General features: G+C 36.4%; 1 protein-coding gene across 1 annotated transcript in view; it reads left to right on the top strand.

Annotated features, from left to right (window-relative positions):
* The first annotated feature begins 504 nt into the window (after nucleotides 1–504).
* LOC109080590 (chemokine-like protein TAFA-5) overlaps nucleotides 505–22981 on the top strand; it is a 41963-nt gene continuing 19486 nt past the window's right edge. Inside the window, exons 1-3 of the mRNA XM_019095622.2 lie at nucleotides 505–1273; nucleotides 14658–14807; nucleotides 22729–22856. Coding sequence (XP_018951167.2) covers nucleotides 1177–1273; nucleotides 14658–14807; nucleotides 22729–22856 — 375 coding nt within the window. The 5' untranslated portion in view covers nucleotides 505–1176. The remainder of the gene's footprint in view (nucleotides 1274–14657; nucleotides 14808–22728; nucleotides 22857–22981) is intronic.

Genomic DNA, 22981 nt, shown 5'->3' on the forward strand with positions numbered 1-22981 from the left:
AAACCAGTTCTTTTCCTTGTATCAAACGCATACAGCGCGACCAGCAGGCTATTCAGTTCCCGCAGGAATGACTCTGAGTCGACTCTTTTCACTGAATCAAACACATATAGCGCGACGTGTAGATTCTAGATAGAATAGGCTAATTTATATGAGCAGATTTTCGACCAAGACCTCAAGAAAAATTATTAGCAGTTCACGTAGGCTAACTGAAGTAGAAAAAAACTTGAGAGGTTTTTTTTGTGTGTGTCCTTTTTCTTTTTCCCCATTCATATTAACTGCAAAACTTAATGTAGGCTCCTCGTAATTGGGAACATATAAAAGCCCATACGAAATTCCACAAGGAAACCTAGTTTGAAAATGCATTTTCCCACCTGTTTTAGGACCACATTGTCAAAGGTTGTTTTTTTGTTGTTGTTGTAAATTTGTACTATAAGGAACCGGAATAGTTAAATTCCTCACGATCTCCATCTCTTCTCCCCACACATTGTGAGTGTGTGCGTGAGTTTGCGTGTGTGCGCGCGTGCCAGAGGAGGGAGACCTCGGCTCTGAATCCAGACACGAATCACATACAGTGTGCGCGAAACGCTTCACTGCTGTTCTCTGTAACTCCACAGGGCAGATTCTGTGTGATTTGACACGAACTGGTTTGGGAACGTCGGAGTGACATTGAAGAAGACGCATTTCTGAAGACCCAGAACCGAATCTCTGTCTCGAGCTCATCTACATTCAGCATCCGTACATTCTGGACCTGTTACCACTGGACTGGTACCACTGACCATTTCACCCTGTGTGGATACTTCTCCAGACCGCAGAGGATTTGCGCAATTTCCAACGGACCAAATTATGACTTATTTTACTTTGCTTGGATGAGTTTTCCATCAATCTGATTTGCTTTACTTTTTAAATAAAACACATATTAGCCTGTATAGTTAAATATTTAATTGGGCAAGTACCCGTTCAATAATTACTTTTTAATGCATCTCACTGCAAATTAAATATTTGAATGCATTTTATGAGATGCGTAAAATGGAAAACACTGCGCGTAAATTCACGTCGGATTAACTCTCTCTCCGCATCCCGCCCGCATTCCCGTGAAAATCTATGGAAGTAGCAGAGTTTGCTTTGAACGTGCTCTAGGCTGGGTGCCGGGAGTATTTTCTGCGGGACGTAGAGAGGATGCAGTCGGGGATGCGGGCGCTCTGTGCCGGCGGAGGCGCGTCTCTCTGCTGCCTGCTCATGCTGTGGATGATCTACACCCACATCCTGAAAGAAGGCAAGTGTTGAGCATCAGAATAAATGACTTTCACTATGGTAACGGGGTCCAAATAACCTCATCTCTCTATGCATAGACTCACCTGATTTTGTCCCTATTTTAAAGTTGTTTAAAAATGCAGCTGTCAGATTTCTCTGAGCCGAGCTTCTGTGCCTTAACACCCAGGGGAGAAACCATACAGCATAGGACTCCTCTGAAAACAACTCCTCTGAGAGACCCTGGAGAGCTTGTGATATTATTATGGAAATCTATAGCATAATATGAAGGGCATGCTTCACAACCCAGAGGAAAATTGTATTGCTCTGGGGTTGCTCTTTCACAGCTCAGAAGATTTATTGGAGATGTAACTTTGTCTCCTAAAACGTCTTTGGAGGAAAAAATCTGAATTTGAGATGTGGAATGCAAATGTGAAGAACCTTGCGGACTTGAGAAATCTGATCACAATTTGTGTCATTGTTTCGATTTCTCTCAGCTGAGATCTAATTTGTGGTTTTCTCTTCTACGTGAATGTGAATGGCTTTAAGTGGCACATTGTGAGTGTCGGACTAGTTGTAGTGTGAAGCTCATGGGTCTCTGAAGTTCTTTTGCTTCTTCTAATGCTGTGAATGATGTGTTCAGGGACCAGTGCTTTTGTATGCATGCATTTACACCAATGCCCACTGAACATGCATTACACGGTGTGTTGTTGCATGTGTGTGCAAGTCTCTCCGGTGTTTCTGTGTGTGTGTTCTAGAGGTAATGAAGAGGATAGTCATGATTTGAGTCAGGGGTAAGAATATGACTCACATTTGATAAGCTAACTGCCCTAAAAAGGCACTGGGAGGCATGTCATACGTGGCACAGCATTTGTGTGCTGATGTGGAAGTTTTCCAGATGGCTGTCAGTGGGGGGTGCGATGGGGTTTTGAGTTAAGATGGGATATAATAAGAGATATTACAGACATTAACACTTTATCTCATGGTGGCGTCTTAGCACGGTAATACTGCAGATTTATGGGCACCCTGCTGCACAAATCCTCATGTTTAACAGAGACGTTCAGCACACTGAATGTTAGAAGCCATGAACTGGTGTCTTGTTTTTGAGGGATCAAACATTCCTTCTAGATCCTCTTAGTTAATGGTTGAGCTTTATCTGGGCTTCATGGCCTCCAGCTCAAACTAAGGAGGGAAACTCCTTTGCTGAAATACATTTTTTATTCTGACCACCATGAAAAAAAAAAAAAAAAAGATTTAAAAAACTTGAGGGCCGGAATTTTTTTAGGGTTTTCAGGTTGTTTAGTTGATAAATCACTAATCGAATGTCACTGAATGTGTTGTATTTTACAGGCAAAGTGAGGGCATATTTTTGCCATGAAGTCATGTTGTTCATGTATCTATAGATGGATAGATATAGAATAAAATGATAGGCAGACAGCACGATAGATAGATAGATAGATAGATAGATAGGTTGTTAGTTTGTTTGTTGGTTGGTTGGTTTGGAATAAAATGATAGGTAGATAGTAATATACCTTCACAGGACAATTTATACGGCATCAACCTCACAAACAGGCAAATTCAAAGTTTAAGAAAAAAAAAATTTAACAGCATTATTTAATTTATTTGATTTTATTTTTAAGCACATTCTGGTAGTGTTGCTCTCTAGTGGCATTTTAATTTTTCATTTAGTTTATTTATATTTATGCATTTGACATGCTTTTATCCAAAGGGACTTGCTCTGAATTATTTTGTTATCACTTTATATTTGTATTATTTAATTTGAATATATTTATTTATTTGTTTTTCACTTACATTGCATCGAAGACTTTTTAAAATCAGTTCATATTTTTTTATTGTATATTTTTTATTGCTTATGTATTTATTTTTCCACCGAAGAAAGACATACAGGTTTGGAATGAGTAAATAATGACTGAATTTTCCATTCTGGGTGACAAAAAATCCATTAAAGGGACATGATTTCAGTCTATAGCCGGATGAAGTGGCAACTTATGATTGCTGTGATGCTACAGAGTGGTGGACTTTCATTTCGATAATGATATCCGTGACCCTACTGAAGTTGTGGGAGAGATATTGATTGATCAATGTGTGTGACCATCGGCCTTTGCCACTGTTTGGCTCCGAGTCATTTACAGATGAAAGAATGTGGTTTCGACGAGGCCTTGACCCTTCAAACACCATAGGCATGTGATGAAAAACCATCATTGCTCTTGTCCTTTTAACTGCCTTTTTAAAAGATCCAGCGTACACATGCATATTACAGTATGATACTGCTTTAATTGTGGTAAGATGCAAGAGATATGGAGATGTGTGTGTGTCTTTGTGCGCCAGGGTTATAGTCGTGATTTAATTATGCCGTTCTCTCAGGCCAGGGCTGTCATCCAGCATCACAACAGAGCCGCTGTGATGACATCACGATAATGCACAGAGCGTTTTCATCACCGATGCTCGGAGTAACGAGAGGGACAGTGACGAGATGAGAGATTTACAAGATTAAAATCAATTGTCTGGAGTCCAATTAAAAATTCTCTCTTCTTCCTTAGCGGAATTCCCCAGAAACCTTGGTGCAGAAGAGTAGTCATTTGTTAAATATCATAAAGAGATTTTAGTTTCATTGAGCACCTCCCACACCACTACGCGTTCAAACTAATGCCTGTGCAAATTTGATTCAGCTGCTTTGTGGTGTGAGATGCAAACAAGCTTCTCTGCATGTGCAAATATGCAGGCTGTTAGGACAAAAGCTCATGTCACTGACCGACGTCTCTCTTTATCCGTCAAGTGCTCCAAATGCTGCACTGCACATCAGAGAGACTGCTCGCGCTGGTTAAAGGTGATGTGTGACATTTTTCTGATGTTTAAGCACTTTCTTGTGTCTGGCTTAATATGCAGAGACAACTGTAAGCCGCTCATTGGTTGATTTTCAAGGAGTTCTAATAAACCTGGAGAGCTATCCAGAAGTCTCATCCATCTTAATGGCAGTTACTCGGCTGGTGCACACGGCCTGAATGCTGCTGCCTTTGCTTGAGTTCCAGAAAGATTTTCTGAGCCAATCACCTGAGCCGTAAATGCCTCTGATCATTGCTTATTAGACAGACAAGGAAAACATAAGTCTGTTTCATGCTGTTGAGAGGCCTGTGAGGAAAAAATAGGTCACTGGTGAAACATCTACAATAATATTGTTTGCCTACTTTCAGTGGCCATTTTTAAGTACATTTATTTTTATTTTTTCAATTTGTCTTTTTGATTTAGTTCACTCTGTCATTATTAGTTTTAGTTAAGAGCATTCTAATTTTTTTTTTTTTTTTTTTTTTTTTAGGGCCAAAGTTTCACTAACTAGTATTTAAAAAATAAATAAATAAATAAACAAAAATAAATTGTTGTAAAGCATTTTTTAAGCACAATCTTCTGGTTTAACTGTATAGTGGCGTTTTTGTGTTACATTTACATTTGTGTATTTGACATGTTTGACATTGAAGATTATTTATTTATTTTTAGTTTGACTTTTTGATAAATAATATTAAAAAAATTATTTTAAACACTAAAATGCTTAAATGAATTTATATGTAAATATATGTCTTAGTTTGGTTTAACTTTTTCCCCAATATTTAATTTTTTATATATTTTATTTCGGTTAACTCAAATCTGTTTAGTTTTCATTTTAGTTTTCATTTTTTTTTTTTTTAGTTATTATTGGTATTAATTAGGATGCTTTTTTTTTTGATTATTATTTTTTTTTTTTTTATTATTATTGTGGTGAAATGACTTATTTCACCCTATCAAACATTATTAAATCAAAATATGAATTGTGTAGCTTTTAGTCCATGTTCTTCACTTTTAGAGTATCTACATGCTAATGTTTTCGTACACTTTTTGTAGATGTGCACATTTAAACTTTACAGTCTTTCTCTTCCATGAAAACCTCTCAAAAGTCTTGATGAGTCATCTACAGCCAGTGTTAACTTATTTTCAGTATCACTGATATACTATTTTAAAAATTTGAATTAAATTTTGTGTATATACTTAATTTTTATTTCAATTTTAGCATTAGTTATTTAGTACTTTTTATATTTTATTTCAGGTTAAAAATTTTTTATGGTTTTAGATTTAGTTAATACAGTAAATAACCCTCTCCTACACTACACATTTTTTTGTCCAATCAGATCCTCTCTAGAATAAGAATGTCTCTCCCAGCAAGTATAATTGTTCATGGATATGACATAACTAAACATTATCCACTATTTTACCCACTTAAACATGTAGTTTCAATAGGAAATGCATCAACACTGAAAAAAAAAGCGAACTCGTCAGGCAATTTCATGAGGCCTTTTCTGGAAGTGCTCTCAAGGAAAGGTAATTTATCTGTTGATTCTTGGCGGGTGAAATTTCTGACCACCTTTGACAACCACCAGCTGTGATTTAAGATGGCATGATTTGTAGTAGATGCTGTTCTCTGACTGGTATCCAAAAACCCCACTACAGATGAGAATAATTCATATTAGTGAACACGTCTACGGCTGAGAGACAGATGGAATGTGTTTGGCTTCGGAAATGGATTTACAGTGCGGGAGAGTGATGAAATAAAAGGGCTTCTGTGTGCTTTTTAAAACAGGCCCATTACCTGCAACACATACTTTGGTCTGTCAGGCCCTTTTGGGGGGTTTGGTAACAGAGAAATGTGTGGGTCGCTCCGAGTGGCTGTGAATCCTGCCCTGACAGCTCCCCCCACAAAGCGCCGCCATTTGTCATGGCAAAGACAGGAAATCAAAGTGCGCTTGGCTGTGGGTGTGCACTCTGGGCCACAGAACAGACAGATGGATGAGCTGTCACCAACATCAGTGCTGCCAGTTTATTTGACAATACATTTGGAAATGTCAGAGTTCCCTCTGTGGACTTTTCGCCCTGCCACCGCCGACACCTTTCGGCTTTCACCGTTGAGCTCGGGTATCAGTGGGTGGAAAGAGATGATTCTAATTATAATGCAGCAGAAGTTCTCAGCACATCCTGTAGGAAAGAAAGACTCCAATAGTCTTGTTTTTGTGTTTCAATAAATCTGTCTGTCTGTCTGTCTGTCTGTCTGTCTGTCTGTCTGTCTGTCCATCTTTCCATCTACAGGTATCTACTGTATCCATCCTTCCATCCATCTATCATTCTATCATTCTATCTACCATTCTGTTCTATCTATCTGTCCGTCCGTCTGTCTGTCTGTCGGTCTGTGTTTTAAAATGTATCTTTAATTTTTATTTCATAATTGCAGTGATATTATATACTTTCAACTTCAATTCACTTTAATTCTACTTCCTTACATTCAAGTTTAAATTGCAGTACTCTATCCTGTTTGCTTCTTCTATTGAGTTAGAATTGAACAGACATTCTCATTGTCATATCTGAATGGTGCACAACCCTTTAGAAGAAACATCTGAGACAAAATTGATGCTTGATACCCGATAATAGATAACGGAGAACTCCATTAGTTCTCTCGAGCCGTGAGCGATCAACCTCTGAGCAATAAATTTGTCCTCTGGGATTACTTGGATGAACCACAGTGTATGAATCGCTGGTTATTTTTGCACTCTCCCTAAATGCCATTGTCATAATATTGTGTAGGTGGGCAGGACAGATATGTAATTTCCAGCAGCACAATTTGCAAAATGCAATTTCTTCCTTAACAAAGGCCACTAGCTCCCAGTATGCCAGATGTTAATGATGGCCCATGTCATAAATGTAGTGCAGAGAAACCACTTGTGCCTCTGTATGTAATGAAGCCGTGGAAGTGAACGGATGTTTATGGAAAACTCAAAAGCTTTTTAAGGCAAAATCAATTGTGTTGTTGTTTAATATTTTTTGCTGCTGGGTGAATATAAATTTAATTCATGTCAAATGCCACCCTGCTCTAGTTCATTGTGTTCCTGTACTCTCTCTCTCTCTCTCTCTCTCTCTCTCAGCTGAGAGGAATCCTTGAGAGTCTAATATATGAAGATGAATGATATGATGTTCTGCAGTATTTTAGCTTCACTGCCTTCTCTTTCTCTCTTGAGAATTTCTGTCTGACTTTACCGTTGTCGGATGTTGTATGAAGTGTGCGACCTTTGTTCCCTGGCTTGTTGCTAACTTGTGTCAATTTTTGTTATAGCGGTCCTCATTCCACTTGAGGTTGATGCTAAATGACAGAGATGTTTAAACAAGTTCTTAGAGGGTTAGGGTGGGTTAATTAGCTCTTCAGAACACAATGCAGGAGGTTATGGCCATTTCTATTGCTGAACATAACTGTTAACAGCAAAGACAAACTCTGAAGAGGAGCAGTTTTTCATCTGCGGCTCAAGCTGTGCCTCTTTCCACTCGTACAGTAACAAAGGATTAGCTTGACTGTCTGTGGACTGAAGAGATGTATTTGAGTAAATCTCATGATACCTGTCAAGAACGTCATTTTCCACCACAAAGAAAGAGTGAAAATACTCACATTTACTCTCTTTCATGTCATGTGTGGAGCATCAAAGGAGATGTTTAACACTGTGTGAACCACTGTCTTCCTTGTGCACTACATTCTGTGTCTTCTGATACAATGTACTGTAAAATACAATAGTTTAATACATGTATTTGATTTGATTTGATTATTTTGTTATTTTAGTCTTATGATAATAGAACACATTTTATTTTAATTTATAATTTTATTGTATTTTTTATTATTTTAATCTTGAGATATATATATTTTTTTAAATATTGTTTTATTGTATTTTATTTTATTGTATTTTGTATTATTTTAATCTTGTGATAATATAACACATTTTTATTTTATTTTATTTTATTAATAGAACAGATTTTGCCTTAAAGGGATACTCCATCCCAAAATGATGCGTACGCCCTTCTGTATCAGCTGCGCCACAAGGATACGTTTTTTACGTGTACTTATGCTTTGGTTTGAAAGAAAACAGCGCAGCGCAGCTGATACAGAAGAGCATACGCCGCCTGCGTACTGCTCAGAATTGCCAAAATGGCACTACGCTGATTTGGAGAGACACAGAGGAGAGGAATTGTTGAATAAAGTCATTATTTTTGTTTTCTTCGTGTACAAAAAGTATGCTCGTCGCTTCATAACGTTACGGTTGGATCACTGATGGCAGATGGACTATTCTGACGATGCTTTTCATACTTTCCTGGACCTTGACACTGTTATTTATTTGGCAGTCTATGGGACAGTCTCAAGCCTACGGGTTTTCATCCAAAATAAATAAATACTTTTCATGCTGTAAAGTAGACGTGTTGTAAGCGCACCTCTTTGGAATTGTAATTTAACTTATGTTGATAAGGGGCAGATATTATAAGTTTATCTTCTTTCTGCTCCTTTTCATTTCTTTTTTTAAAAAGAATGAAATAAAATATGAAATGAAAAATGAATGAAATTAAATATCTTAAATTGTGTTCCGAAGAAGAACGAAGCTTTTATGGGTTTGGAACAAAATGGGGCTAAGTGATTAATGACAAAAGTTTCACTTTGCGATGGAGTAACCCTTCTCATAGCTTCTTTTTACTTCCTATTACTCATAAATTTATTCACAAAAAATAATAATAATATTCACAAAAAATTGAAATAGGTATTATTTAAATGGCAATGGTTTTACACTTTATTGTATTATTTGTTGTACTGCCTCTATACTGGTTTTAATAAACAATATTGTATTACAGTATTTTTTTTACTGTAACAGTGACAACATGAAAAATAACAAAATACTCAAAAGTAAAATTTATTATTATTGTTGATGTTGTTGTGGTTGTTTAGCATTACAGTAATAAGAATTAGTAATAAAATGTGCTTAATTATCATTACAATTTTGCAATGCTAAAAATCTCTTTGGTCCTAAAAATCTAATTAAATGATATCTTAATACGAACTACTTTATACTTCTTTTGTCTTTTGAATTTAGACATGTATTGTTTAGATTGTTTGGACATGTTTTTAACTGGTTTCATGAGATTCATCCATTCACTCCCATCAGTGTTAAACTATTAGCACTCCCGCTGGTTTAAGTGATTGAAACCCAGTGAGTCTGCAGTGAAATGTGTTTTGTCTAACCCATATCTGTTGTTGAAAACTCCAGAAAGAAACAGGTGTCATCTTCCTGTCAGCTGTCCTGTGGTGCTGCATTTGGAGAGAAGGTGTTGTTTTGAATTGCACTAGCTTTAAACCTCATGTTCCTTTACAGTTGTACCTACATCCTTCGACTGAAAATGACACTGCAGACCTGAATCTAGTTCCTGTGAGAGAGGAAGTAGAGTCTGCAGAAGAGCAGAGCTGAGTTTGGTGACCCGGTCTCTGCTCCAGCAGGGTGTTTCTGTGCTGCTCTGTGTCCAGGTGCATGTAGATCCTTATCATTTGATTCGGTCTGTCGTGTCTGGACTAAACAGGCAGAAAAACCTCCTGTCATATCTATTAACTTAACAACCGGTGATGGAATGGCTGTCAAGCTTTTGGCACATCAAACCCTCTGACTCTATCTCTTTCTCTCTCTCTTTCCATCCTGTTTTCCGAGGCTTATCTCCATCCGTCCCCATTCATCCTCTGGCTGTTAAACATGGACAGAACGCTGGTATTTCTTGCCATTGATGTGCCTGGCCAGCAGCACACAGCTGTTTATCTGTTTGTCTATGTATATCTGTTTGTGTGTGTGTGTGTGTGTGTGTGTGTGTGTGTGTGTGCGTGTGTGTGTGTGTGTGTGTGTGTATGTGTGTGCGCGCACCATTTGCGGGTGTTTCTTTAATTATGGGAACTCTTATGTCCCAGGGGTTGATTTTTATTTAAACGAATTAAAATATATTAAATTACATTTTTCCTATTTATGTGAAGGTCACACACTTTTGGAAAGTTGTTAACATGCCTTCACTATTTTATTTTTGTACAACCGTTTAACATTTGTATCAGACTTAAGATTTTCAATCTTAAAACATAAACATGAATATAAATGATTACCTTTTTAAAATGATGATAATCTTAACCCAATCTAAAACCTAAATAATCAAATAAACAAAAAATTTACACACTAAACACAGTTTTAATTACATTTACACAAATTTAATTATTTACATTATGAGATTTATTTTAAGTGAACATATTTTGTACTGATTTCTCATTACTTCAGTTATACTTGTCTCATATCTTGATTTCCATTTTTACACAAATTATGATTGACATCCATCGCAACCCTTCATTTCTAGTCAATGTACTTGGTTACCAAGGCAACAATAGAATCAGTGATGAGCATGATTGAAATGAAATATGATACATATGTGAAGAATATACATATGTGTGTGTGTGTGTATGTGTGTGTGTGTGTGTGTGTATGTGTATATAATATGTGTGTGTGTGTGTGTGTGTGTGTGTGTGTGTGTGTGTGTGTGTGTGTGAGTGTGTGTGTGTGTGTGTGTGTGTGTGTGTGTGTGTGTGTGTGCATAATATATATGTGTGTGTGCGTATGTGTGTATATATATATATATATATATATATATATATATATGTATGTATATATACACGCTTAATTAATACTTAATTACCAGTTAAGCTCTAATTTTGTCAAGTCATCCAACAAAATGTTCAGTATGCTGTTAGCAGGCAAATCAGATTAACTCATGCAAGTGTGTGTAAATTTATTTTCTAACAGAAACAAAAGTGCTGTAGTTGAAGAAACATCTCGAAATGAAATGAAAGCATAAAAGAGGGGCAAACAGAAAAGCATCAGAGGACTGAAGGAGGGGTTAATTCTCTTATCTAAATTCTGAGCTGTGGAGGATTAATGTGGGCCGTTATGGAAAGAGGTTGTGGCTCTATTTTGGAGGAGGCTGATCAGACCGAGAGAGGGAGCGAGACAGAGAGAGGTGACCTTCAGCGTTCTCCATAGTCTTTACAATAATGATGTCTGCTGGGATTCCTCATCTCTACTCAACAAGATGCCCCCATCACCGTCAAGGTTAAAACAATCTCAGTAGACTTTGCATCTGACACATGCGGCCTGAAATTGCGTGTAAGTTTTCCTCTTGGTGTGTAATGTTTCGTATTGTGTTTTTGCAAGAGGAAAAATATTTGTATGTGCCAAGTGAGATTTTGAAGTGAGAATGGGATAAACGTTAGTTCATTAATGCAGACACTAATTATGAGTCCTATAAATATAGATATTTTTAGATAGATTTTATATATATATATATATATATATATATATATATATATATATATATATATATTATATATATATATATATATATATATATATTATTATTATTATTATTATTTTTTTTTTTTTTTTTTTTTTTTTTTATCTAGCTTTTTTACTGTTGGAATTGGGCTGACTGTCTGTCCACTGCACATCGCTTTCAATTCCTCTGGTTTCTTCCTGAAAGGCATGTGTCTTCTCGGGTTCGCTGACTTTAACCTGTTGCTTTGAAATAGTAATTGTCCAGGCCGGTGGACTGTGAAAGCCTTTGGTCGTCCTGTCCAGAGTCCGAGCTTTGCGTTCGACACGTCCGTCTTAATCAGCTCAGCCTGTGCTGACTGTTGACCAAGCAGTAGTGGTCATCAGCTCTACACTGCTGTCTTTGCATTTCAATGGGTCCAGTGCTAATGCAACGGGAGAGTGGATGTGCTGTTTTTTGCAAGTGTAAAATATGATGAATAGCAATAAGCCGTTCAGCCCTGCAATCAGCAGCAGCTTAAAGCTGGAATCAAGGCTGACGCGTTGACAAACGGAGAATATGGTGCTAGATACTCTTTTTGGACTGTCTTCCATCAAGCATTGATTAAAGTTGCAGTGTCGCTGCATTTTGGAGACAATAGTTAGGCTTTTTGATTTTTTTAATGTATTTTTTAGGGTGAGATCTGATTGGCTCTCCGTTCGGTTTGATCAGAGTGAATTATTGCGCCCTTGAGATGAGCTTCCTGTGAAAGGGAATCTTAAAGCACGAGTCGGTGGTGATTCATCACTGTTCCCGAGTTCTATTACACATATAAAAATCCCTTTTCATCACATCTCTGTTGGCCCTTCAACAGTATCACACAAGATTAATTAACATTGTAAATCTGCTTTTATTGCCATTTTAAATGGGTGGATTCATAGAGTTGTACCCGGCCACTTTTCTTTTTTGATCAAACACAAAGAAAGAGCGAAGATAGGAAATGAAGGAGCAAGGAAGACTTTTCTCACTGACATGAATTATGATTATGATTGTGTATGAGTCAGCTAATGTCTAATGACTTTTTGCACTTTTTGTTCTTTTTCTACAAAGCTTGCTGGTCATTGTGGTCACTTGAATAAAAGTTGTGAGCTTTGCCAGTACACTAAAAGTGTCAAAAATACTCAGCCAAGCATTTATGCCTGTCAGAGAAACCATTGAGGGGAAGTGGTCTCGAAGGACATAAAAGAAAGAGATTTTGCTTTGTAAAAGGCTTGAACAACAATGAACACCTTTAGAGAAGCAAAAAGCTACCATTTAAGTGACACCTTAAATTATCTCAGGTATTCGTTTCTTCTAAAGACAAATTAGTTGAAAATTTGTTTAAAATTAGTTGCAACTCACCGTGATGCTCGATGCTAGCTTGCCTATTTTGGTTAATTTCAGATGTCTGGATATGTTTGGAGAGATCCATTACACAAGTTAAATGATTTTCTCAATATCAACACAGAGAAAATTTGATTTTACGCTGGTATTCAGAGCTGCTGGACTAGATATCTAATTTTTTTTTTTAAATGTTGTTCCCAATCATTACTTTATGTCAACCAGATTGTACAGGTTGTTCTTTTCCATGCAATTACAATGAAAGATGACTGGGGCTTTCAAGCTTCAAAAAGGACCTAAAAGCACCATAAAAGTGGTCCAAAAGTGGCCTTCTGATATATGATAGCTTTGTGTAATGCACAGTCAAAATTGAAGTTGTTTTTCACTGTTAAACTTGTGGTAACCTCTGAGACTGAATCACTGAGTCAGTGTGTCGAACTAGAGATCCAAATCAGCTATTGACTCAAATAACCATCTTTATTTTGCACAGATGAGTCAGTTGAACCACTTTCATTTTGGAGCCCCAGTTCTCATTCACTTTCATTGTATTGTTACATGATTTTCATAGTACAGGCAATGGGGAAATGAGATTTTATGCTGGTATTCAGAGCCGTTGGACTAGATATCTATTTTAAAATAATATTTCACCCAAAGAATGAAAATGCAGTTTCCAGTACAGATGACTTTCTGTCTTATAACTGATTGTACAGGTTGTTCTTTTCCATGCAATTATAATGAATGATGACTGGGGCTTTCAAACTTCTAAATTGACCAAAAAGCACAGTAGCTTTGCATTATGCACAGTTAAAACAGAAGTTGTTTTTCACTGTTAAACTTGAGGTAACCTCTGAGACGTCAGAGTCATTGAGTTAAACTAGAGATCCAAATCAGTCCGATTCATAAATGAATCATTAAGACCAGTTTTGTGAGCTTGATAAGCCTATTCTTTTAAAAGACTCCAAAGAAGAATTTGTTCACCAAGTCCCTAATGCAGAACTAATGTATGGCTTTAGAAGACTTGGAATATAGTTGTTGAGTCAAATGAATCACTTTTATAGTGCACAAGTCAAATTACGCACATTTGTGATGTGAATTTGAAGCTTTACATTTTTCATTCGGCTCCAGTTTTCACTCACTTTTGTTATGAATGTTATGTGATTTGATTTGTTATTTTTGTTCAATTTTTGTGATGTTGTTTTTAATGTTTATTGGTTTTTTTTATATTTAATTTGTTCCAGTTGTAGTGGCCTTGTATGAAGTATGATCATTTTGAGGAATGCAAACTGAAATTGTTTTTCAGTGTTAAACTTGGAGTAGCCTCTGAGACTGAATCAGTAAGTCTTCAGTCCAATTCATAAAGGAATCATTTGTTCATGTTTTGTAAACTCAAAGACTCATTCATGAAAAGCTACTATATGGCTTCAGAAATCTGAGTATAGTTGTTGAATCAAATGAACCAATTTTATAGTGCACGCATCAAATGAACCACTTTTGTGGTGCCATTTTGGAGCTTGACAGCCATAGTTCTCATTCACTTTCATTGTATTGATTTACAAATTACCTTAGTTAAACCAGTTTGAAATGACGTGAGATTGAGTAAACAATGACAGTGTTCATTTTTGGGTGAATCGTTCCTTTAAATGTTCTGTTTCACCGAAAGCCATCCATGTTTATTTCCCTCCATGATTGCTTTGGCAATGACTCTCAGACTGCTACATAACAATGCACTCAAAGATAGGCTCATTTTAAGAGATATTAAACCTTCATGTTGAAGTTTATATATCAAGATTTTACTACTGATATCTTTATTATGTCATGCTTTCTGTAATGTATGTATGTGTGTGTGTCCTCCACAGGTCAGTTGGCTGTAGGAACATGTGAGATAGTGATGTTGAATAGAGACAGCAGTCAACCCAAGCGCACTATCGCCAGGCAGACAGCCCGCTGTGCCTGCCGGAGAGGACAGATCGCTGGCACCACACGGGCCCGACCAGCATGCGTGGACGGTGAGATGCATCCCACACACACACATTCTCACTTTGTGTGGATGTGCACACACATATATCCATTCACAGCATGCAACAAGCCACGTCATGTCGTTCGATTTCACTGTTGAATTTGCATTGCATTGTTTTTTTTTGTCTCATGTCAAAATCCTGTATCACACAATATAACACAATAGTCAGACTTGCTGCATGTAAAGAAATGCTCCTCTCTGCAGTGTGTGCTGTGTCAAAGTCGAGGACGGATGATGATCGGTGAAGAGGGAGCGAAAAAAAATGTAATCTTTGGATTGTGTCTGTCACTGCGGTTTAGGAGGAATATTTGAACCTGTCTGTTCTGCCGAGTGCTGGATGTGGTGGAGTATCTCAAGGGCTTTCAGCCTTTCTTAGGTTGTAAACCTGAATGTGATGGTAGTCATTGTTTCTGTAGCAAATAAACCTAACTCTCCTGACAGCTGGGGTCATGTAGTTTGTTTTTTTCAGCACGATGATGTTTTTTGGTAAATGCTATACAGCGTGAGCTCTTCAACGACACATTAGTAGCAGTTTGTAACGGCAAGACCAGAGTAATTAACCAAGAGAGTGCCATAATTGCAGCTGTGGGAAATTGATTTTTATTGGCTTTCTCTGCTGCCTTCATGCTCCATTAGTAGTGGATCCATTAAAGAAGGACCTGTTGCGTGAACACGCACACATGCTGTAAAATTACAGGCTTCCTCATGACTGCTGTACAGAGATGATTAAAGTTTCAAAGAATGTAGGAATTACATTAAAGATCCATCCATCCACCCATCAGCATTTAGTATATATACCTATTGCTGCTTCTCATCCGGTCCTCATATCCACTGCATTATAGAGCTCAACAGAGAGATTTAGAAATTTAAAATGCCAACTTCCATGACGAAATTGATTTTTATGGTAAATGTATGAATATTTCATGGTACAACTGCCATCAGCTCTGAGGTTAAGCATCAGGATATGCTTCGGCACAATCCATAAGTAATTTCTACTTCATTTACATTTAAATTTAAATAACAAAATAAACTAAATATATATACATGTATGTGCACACATGCATACATACAGTACAGTTTTTTGCATTTGCTTTCCATTGTTGTATGGTTTGTTATTATAGGACAATATGTGTCCGAGATACAGCTATTTGAAAATCTGGAATCTTAGGGTACAAATGAATCTAAATATTGAGAAAATCACCTTTAAATTTGTCCAAATTAAGTCCTTAGCAATGCATATTACTATTTTTACGGTAGGAAATTTACAAAATATCTTAATGGAACGTGATCTTTACTTAATATACTAATGACTTTTGGCATAAAAGAAAAATCAATAATTTTGACCCATGCAATGTATTGTTGGCTATTGCTACAAATATACCCCAGAGACTTAAGAATGGTTTTGTGCTCCAGGGTCACACACACACACACACACACACACACACATATATATATATATATATACCCCAGAGACTTAAGAACTTATTTTATTTTATTTAACTTATTTTAATGTATGTATTGATAAGATTTTTTTATATTTTTGAAAGTCTCTTATGCTCACCAAGGCTGTATTTATTTATCACAAATACAGTAAAACAGTAATATTGTGGAATATTACAATTTAAAATAACTTTTCAAAAGAGCAACATTTGTTATTTATTTATTTAGATGTTGGTGGTGCTTTAATTAGCGACTTTACCACTTTTCGTTTTTGAACATTCTACGCTTCAAGCTATAATTATCCAAATTTAAAAAATGCTTCAGGGCTTCCAGTTAAGATTAGTTGCCTGAGCAGTCAGCATGTCCTTTAGACATCCCACCAATATTTTTAGTTTTGCACATTGCTAAATTGTTACCGAATGGCATTTTTTAAAGGCAGCGGCTATTTGCAATAAGTGATGGATGCTATTTACAATTAGTGAAAATAGCAGTATTTTTAACAAAATGCTATTTACACTAAGTGTAGATATCGATAGTTTCTATTTACACTGATAAAATAGCAGGATTTTCTGCTTTTTATACTACTTTTTATAAATAGTGGAAATTATCTGTACCTCAGTATTATTGTACATCATAAAACAGTATGCAGTAATAACGGATTGAGTGTAAATTATAATTCTAATTCTAATTATTAAATGGATGCCACCTTATTGGGACAAAGCCCTCCCTACACCTACCCTCACCCTACCCGATTCTTTATTTTCAGCTTTTTGATTATTTCCTTCATTTTTATTGAAAATAAATGCACGAAAAAGAATGGAAATTTATTTCCTGAACTCACAGCAATGAAAAACGGTGTGCTGTCTGTTGAGCTCTGTTCGGTCAGATGGCAGTCTGCAGGTGAGGCTGTGTCTGGCAGATGAGTCCGGGGGGCAGATGGTCAAGGGTCCCAGGGGAGAGAGGGAGGCTATGCGTGGGTCGGGTCCCTACAGGCGTCTGAATCGGTGTAGGTGTGTTAGACGGAGCCGGCTCAGGTGTAGCATGCGCACAGAGAGATGATGCAGAACAGAGGTACCACAGGAAATGGTGTTTGTGTGGGTGTGATTCATTCAATTTGAAGCTGGACTCGTTCTCTCTTTACAAACGCACTGGTCAGTGGGTGGTATCTTTTTTCACATGCAGGGAGGAACAGGAAATTATCCGGTTTTGTGGGCCGCTGCATGCATGTTTATATTGATTCTCGTTCCGCTGCTTTTGTGTGTGTTTCTGGGGGGATTTTGCATATGCCTGCCCCATATACAGTGACCCTGAAAGAGAAAGTATTCTTGTTCTATCTATTTGCAAGCAGTTAATGATCAGTGAGTTTGGAGCGGAGGCACACGGCTCCCCAGGAGGCCATGTGTTCACTGTCTGCCTCTACAGAGGAGAGCGCGGCTCAGGAGCCTCATCAGGCATCACATGAAACAAATAGGGTACGAAAATATCTGCTAAACTCTGTGTGCGCTGTAATCTGCCGGTCTCTGCTCCCTGTGTGGCCTAGTTAGAGCACTTCAGCGTACCCAATGAGACGTGTGTGTATTTGCATCCCACATGCATTAATGATAATTAAGGCTATATTCTTATTTTACATTAAAGGCTTGTTTTTAGATCAGGCCTTTAAAGGTGGCAGTGGATCAGCACCTTCTTGGTTTTGTTTATACAAGGTATTTTAGGATGAGATGAAAAGGGAAGCGGTTGGAAATTACTGAGGGAAACCAGCTTTGAATATACTGAATGTGTAATATCTGTTCTAGTTCAAAGCAAACAGTAGTGCTAATATGAGTACCACAGTTGGTGTAGGTAGCAGTTCAGGTTGGTATTAGCACGAGTGTGTATTAACTCAAAGTCAGTTTTAGTGCTAATCTTGGATGGATTTTTTTTTTAAAGAAACACCAAAACCGAAAACACCAAAAAAAAAAAAAAAAAGAACTAAAACTGGAAATTTATTTTATTTAGTCATCAATGAATTACTCAAATGTATTTAATAATCAACAGTTGTATATTAACATTTAAATTGGACATAATTCACACAATGACATAATTATGTTTCTGCTCCATTTCATTGTTAAAATATAAACATTTAAAGAGTGGCTGTAATAAAAATTGTTTTCATGACAGATAAAGGTACATTAAATAATGAAGACAAGTTAAATATGTAATAATATAATGAATATATAATATAATGCATATTTTTTTAAAAGCTTCTCTCTAGAGAGTTTTTTTTCTAGCTGCCTAATAAACTATATAAACATTGAATGACTTCTCTGAGATAAATGTAACATTATGTGGCATTGTTTACAAGCTGTATTATTGATGTCTTTCCACAGTTGATATAATACATTTCAGTAAGTGGTTTCATTCAACATTTTTGGAATATTTTCAACTGCTAAAATTTCTATGCCTCACTAAGTGATAGTGAAAAAACAATACTACTAATGAAGTCAGGACTAGTACTAGAATACACACTAGTGCAGATAGACCTAGTATGAGTAGTAGTTTAAATTCAGAGCTTGCAAATCCAGTACTAGTATGAGTCACAGTTCAGGTCAGTATTAGTATTAGTATACTGCATGTATACTTATTCAAATTCAGTTCCAGGCTACACTGGGTACTAGTTCCAAGTATCAGCAGTATGAATACTAGTTAAAAGTTAGTACTCAGGCTAGTAGGTGTACTACTACAAGGTTCTACTTCAAGTGTTAGTATGAATTCTAGTTCAAAGTCAGAACCAGTAATGTGAGAACTAGTACAAGTCAGGGCTAGTACTAGAATAAGTAAAGGACTACTGCACAGCCAGATCTAGCTTTAGTATGAGTACTAGTTTAAATAATAAAAAGAACTTGCAATGTGTAAATCCAGTACTAATGTGTGTACTAGTACTAGTGCTAGTATGAGAGTAAAATTCAGGACTGGTACTAGAAAATGTGATGTTTCAAAACCAGTTTTGTAGGCATACTAATTCAGGACATTTATAGTGCTAAAGCGAGTACAAGTTGAAAGACTAGACTAGTAGTAAAATGACCACTAGGGTTAGTGCAGAGCCAGACTAATGCTAGATCTTGCAATGTGTAAGTCCAGTACTAGTTCAAAGTCTTATTGCTTGAATCAAAGATGAATAAACAGTATTGTTTAAATACAATACTAGTTGAAGTATGAGTACTAGTTTAAAGTATATAGAGTAAGAATATACAGTATAATTGTTAAAGTAATTCTAGTATGCTTTCTAGCTCAGATCAGAACTAGTATGAGCTAGTAAGCTCCTAATCCGTATACAGTATGAAACTGGTTCATTTGAAGTCAGTATTTATAATAGTACGCGTAGTACAGTTCAAAGTTTAACTTGTTACATAGATCTGGTACAATAGCAGCAAGGTGTTTTTCATTTGACATGTTTCACATGTTGGGCCAAAATTTCACACCTAGTTTTCAGGTGCTCTGTGTGCTTTCAGTAGATATTTCTCACAGATGTTATAACTAGTCCACACACCCCAGTACTTCTTTCAACTAGATTCCAACTGAAGTGTGTAATCACAACCGTTACCTCAATATAGCCATTCCTCAGCATGAAGCATCGCAGCTCAGACACCCTGACCGACTGCGCGCTAAATACCTCGCTGAAGCATTCCAGCTTCATTTAAGCTCATTGATTTTCTTTAGCACTCTTTGTTTTCTTTCTTCATGGCCCAGTTGTATTTGTGCTTTTGAATACTGTCCCTCAGAGGGAGGCTTGTTTATGTGATGTGGGATGGATTTGATTGTTTTAGGCCCCCTGGGGACGAGAGGACTTGGATGAGATCTGTAGAGCTGGCTCGGCCGTCCACAGCTTTTGCTCCGCGTCGTTTTAAAGGCATAATCCTTCATTTCAGCTGCGCCACTTTACTTTGATGAATTTAGGGATGGAGCTTTGATAGCGTTATCATACGCAATATTCATAAGGACTGCCATGAAAGACCTGCTGTGTTTCAGATCAAGAAAATGGTTGTAAACATGTCTCAAGCGTCTGGTGGCAGGAAATTTCGAAAAGGAAGCTGAGCCTTTGTGCGCAGAAAATTGCATGGACTGAGTAATCAAGGAACTGAGGCCTCACAGGGATGCTGTATTAATGAAATTGAGGATTTTGTAGAATTTAAGGATAATCTAAATCCTGGAAATGTATTCTGTGCACATCCATGTTCAGTTATGTTTCGTTTAAAGGAGTAGTTCATGCAAAAATGAAAATTTGCTGGAAATTTACTCAGCCTCAGGCCATGCAAGATGTAGACGAGTTCTTTATAAGAACAGATTTGGAGAAATGATACATGTCACCAATGGATCCTCTGCAGTGAATGGGTGCCGTCAGAATGAGAGTCCAAACAGCTGATAAAAAGTTCACAGTAATCCACATGACCCATCAATTAAGGTTTTAAGGTGAAAAGCTGTATGTTTGTAAGAAAAAAAAAACTGTCATAAAAATGTTTTCACAACAAACCATTTTTTTTCCTGGCTAAAGTATAAGATGTTTACTTATAATATTGTTTTCTGCAGTGTAAAAGGTATCTTGTCTGAATCAGGAGAGAAATATGCACAGATTTACAAGCAAAAAACAGTTCAAAAGTATTCTAAGCAAATATGTTGGTGGATTTTAATGAGACAGAGCAACAGGAGATGGAAGTTAAGAACATCTTAATGATGGATTTGTTTCTCACAAACGTGCAACTTTTCACTTCAAAAGATGTTAATCGATGGATTTGAATGGATTACTTACTGTGTACTTACCATTCACTGCAGAGGATCCATCGGTGAGCAAGTGATTTAATGCTAAATTTTTCCAAATCTGTTCTGATAAAGAAACAAACTTGTCTACATCTGGGATGGAGTAAATTTTTTTTTTCAATGGACTATTCCTTTAAGTATTAACACTCTTTCTTTAAGTAGTTCTTATAACATTCCTTTGGAGAAATTATAATAGAAAAAAAATGAGAAATGTTTGAGTTCATATTGACCTTGGTATTCTGTCAAGGAGTTTGAAATCTTTTTTGAATCCCTAGATGTTTGTGAGATAATGAGGGAATATTTTTTTCAGTAGAAACATTTGAGAAGCACAAATCTGGTCTCCATTTGATCTCATTGCTGTCTCGGAGAAACAACTGAGTTATTCAAGGGATTTCATTTGTTATTTTTCTTTCCTGGTGTGCAGACGAGAAGCAACCATCTTCTGATTGTCTGATCCTCCACATCATCTTTGACCTGTTTTGTTCTCATCACCCTCTGAGTGCTGGTTGATCTGCATCTGAAGCACGGGAACAGCAGGGGTTTATGGAATTTTACATGGATCTACAGAGCAAACAAGAGAACTGAAAGCGAGAGCCTCAGTGCATACACATGTCTGATGTAGCTCTCTTTGAGTTGTTTGATGGTTTCAGTTCTACGACGTGAAGATAATGAAATGTGCAGTGAATCAAGGCCTGCAGGCTGCTTACTGAAACATGCATGACTTTGCCATAATCTCAAATCCACTTTCGTACACAAATCCATATTTTATGTGGAATATAAAGGTTGGGTGGTTTTTTGTGATGCCTGTTGGATCTCAAAGGTTTGTAGTAGCAAAAATCTTATATAAAAATCCATTAAAAGAAAAAAAAAATGAGACACATTATATATAAATTATCATTTAGCATGTAATCCTCTTATTTTTACCCATTTTTGTTAAAGAATATATAAATACGGCATTGGAGACTTTGTGACATTGTGAAGAATATCTAAACACACATTAACGTTTTTAATAACTTACTTTTTATTTAAAAGAAAATGCTAAAAAGATGCCTTTGGCCTTTTAGCATATTATGAAGCTTTAAATGGTTATGTAAATTATCAAATTTGTCACAACATTGAAGACTATGTGACATTGCCCAGTATACCTAAACAAACATGAAACATGACTATGAAAATGCAATATTTAAAATTATTCTTTTTTGGAAGAACCAGTTTTTGTTTTTGCATTTAAGCATGTTATGCAGGTTTAAATGGTTATATAAATTTACCCTAAAATATTACACATTTTTTTATATGTTGTTGTTTTATAATTTTTTATAATTTTTTATGAATATTTTCTAAAGAAAGCAAAGTTAAATAAATATTAAAAAAAAAATTGAGAAAGTTTTCAAATTTGAGTCTTGTTGAATAACCCATTATCGCCTTATTGGCTTGAAATGGTTATGTAAATTATCAAATTTGTATTAAAAATATATTTTCTAAAATGTAGCCCTAATATATATATATATATATATATATATTTTATAATGATGTACACCACATGGTAACAATACAGCACTTTTTGCAATTTGTGCATAAGTTGCACATGATTTGATGTGGAAAGTGAGTTTATATTGATTTATTTACCAGTTCTCCAACAATACTGAATTGAACTGAAATTTATTTCATGTTTTTTGTAGCCCGGATAGTGAAAAGCAAGCAGTGGTGTGAGATGTCCCCGTGTTCAGAGGGCGAGATCTGCGGACTGCTCTTCAATCGCTCTGGATGGACCTGCACCAAAGGCGGCGGCCGCATTAAAACTGTCACGGTGAGACACATTAATATCTGTAACGTTTCATTTATTCACTTAGTTGACGCAATGTTGCATCATTCACACCACCTGTGTTTCATCTCACGTTCTAATGACTTATATTAACCAACATTATTCTTTAT

This window comes from Cyprinus carpio, chromosome B8 (assembly GCF_018340385.1).
Source record: "Cyprinus carpio isolate SPL01 chromosome B8, ASM1834038v1, whole genome shotgun sequence".
NCBI classification, from domain to species: domain Eukaryota; kingdom Metazoa; phylum Chordata; class Actinopteri; order Cypriniformes; family Cyprinidae; genus Cyprinus; species Cyprinus carpio.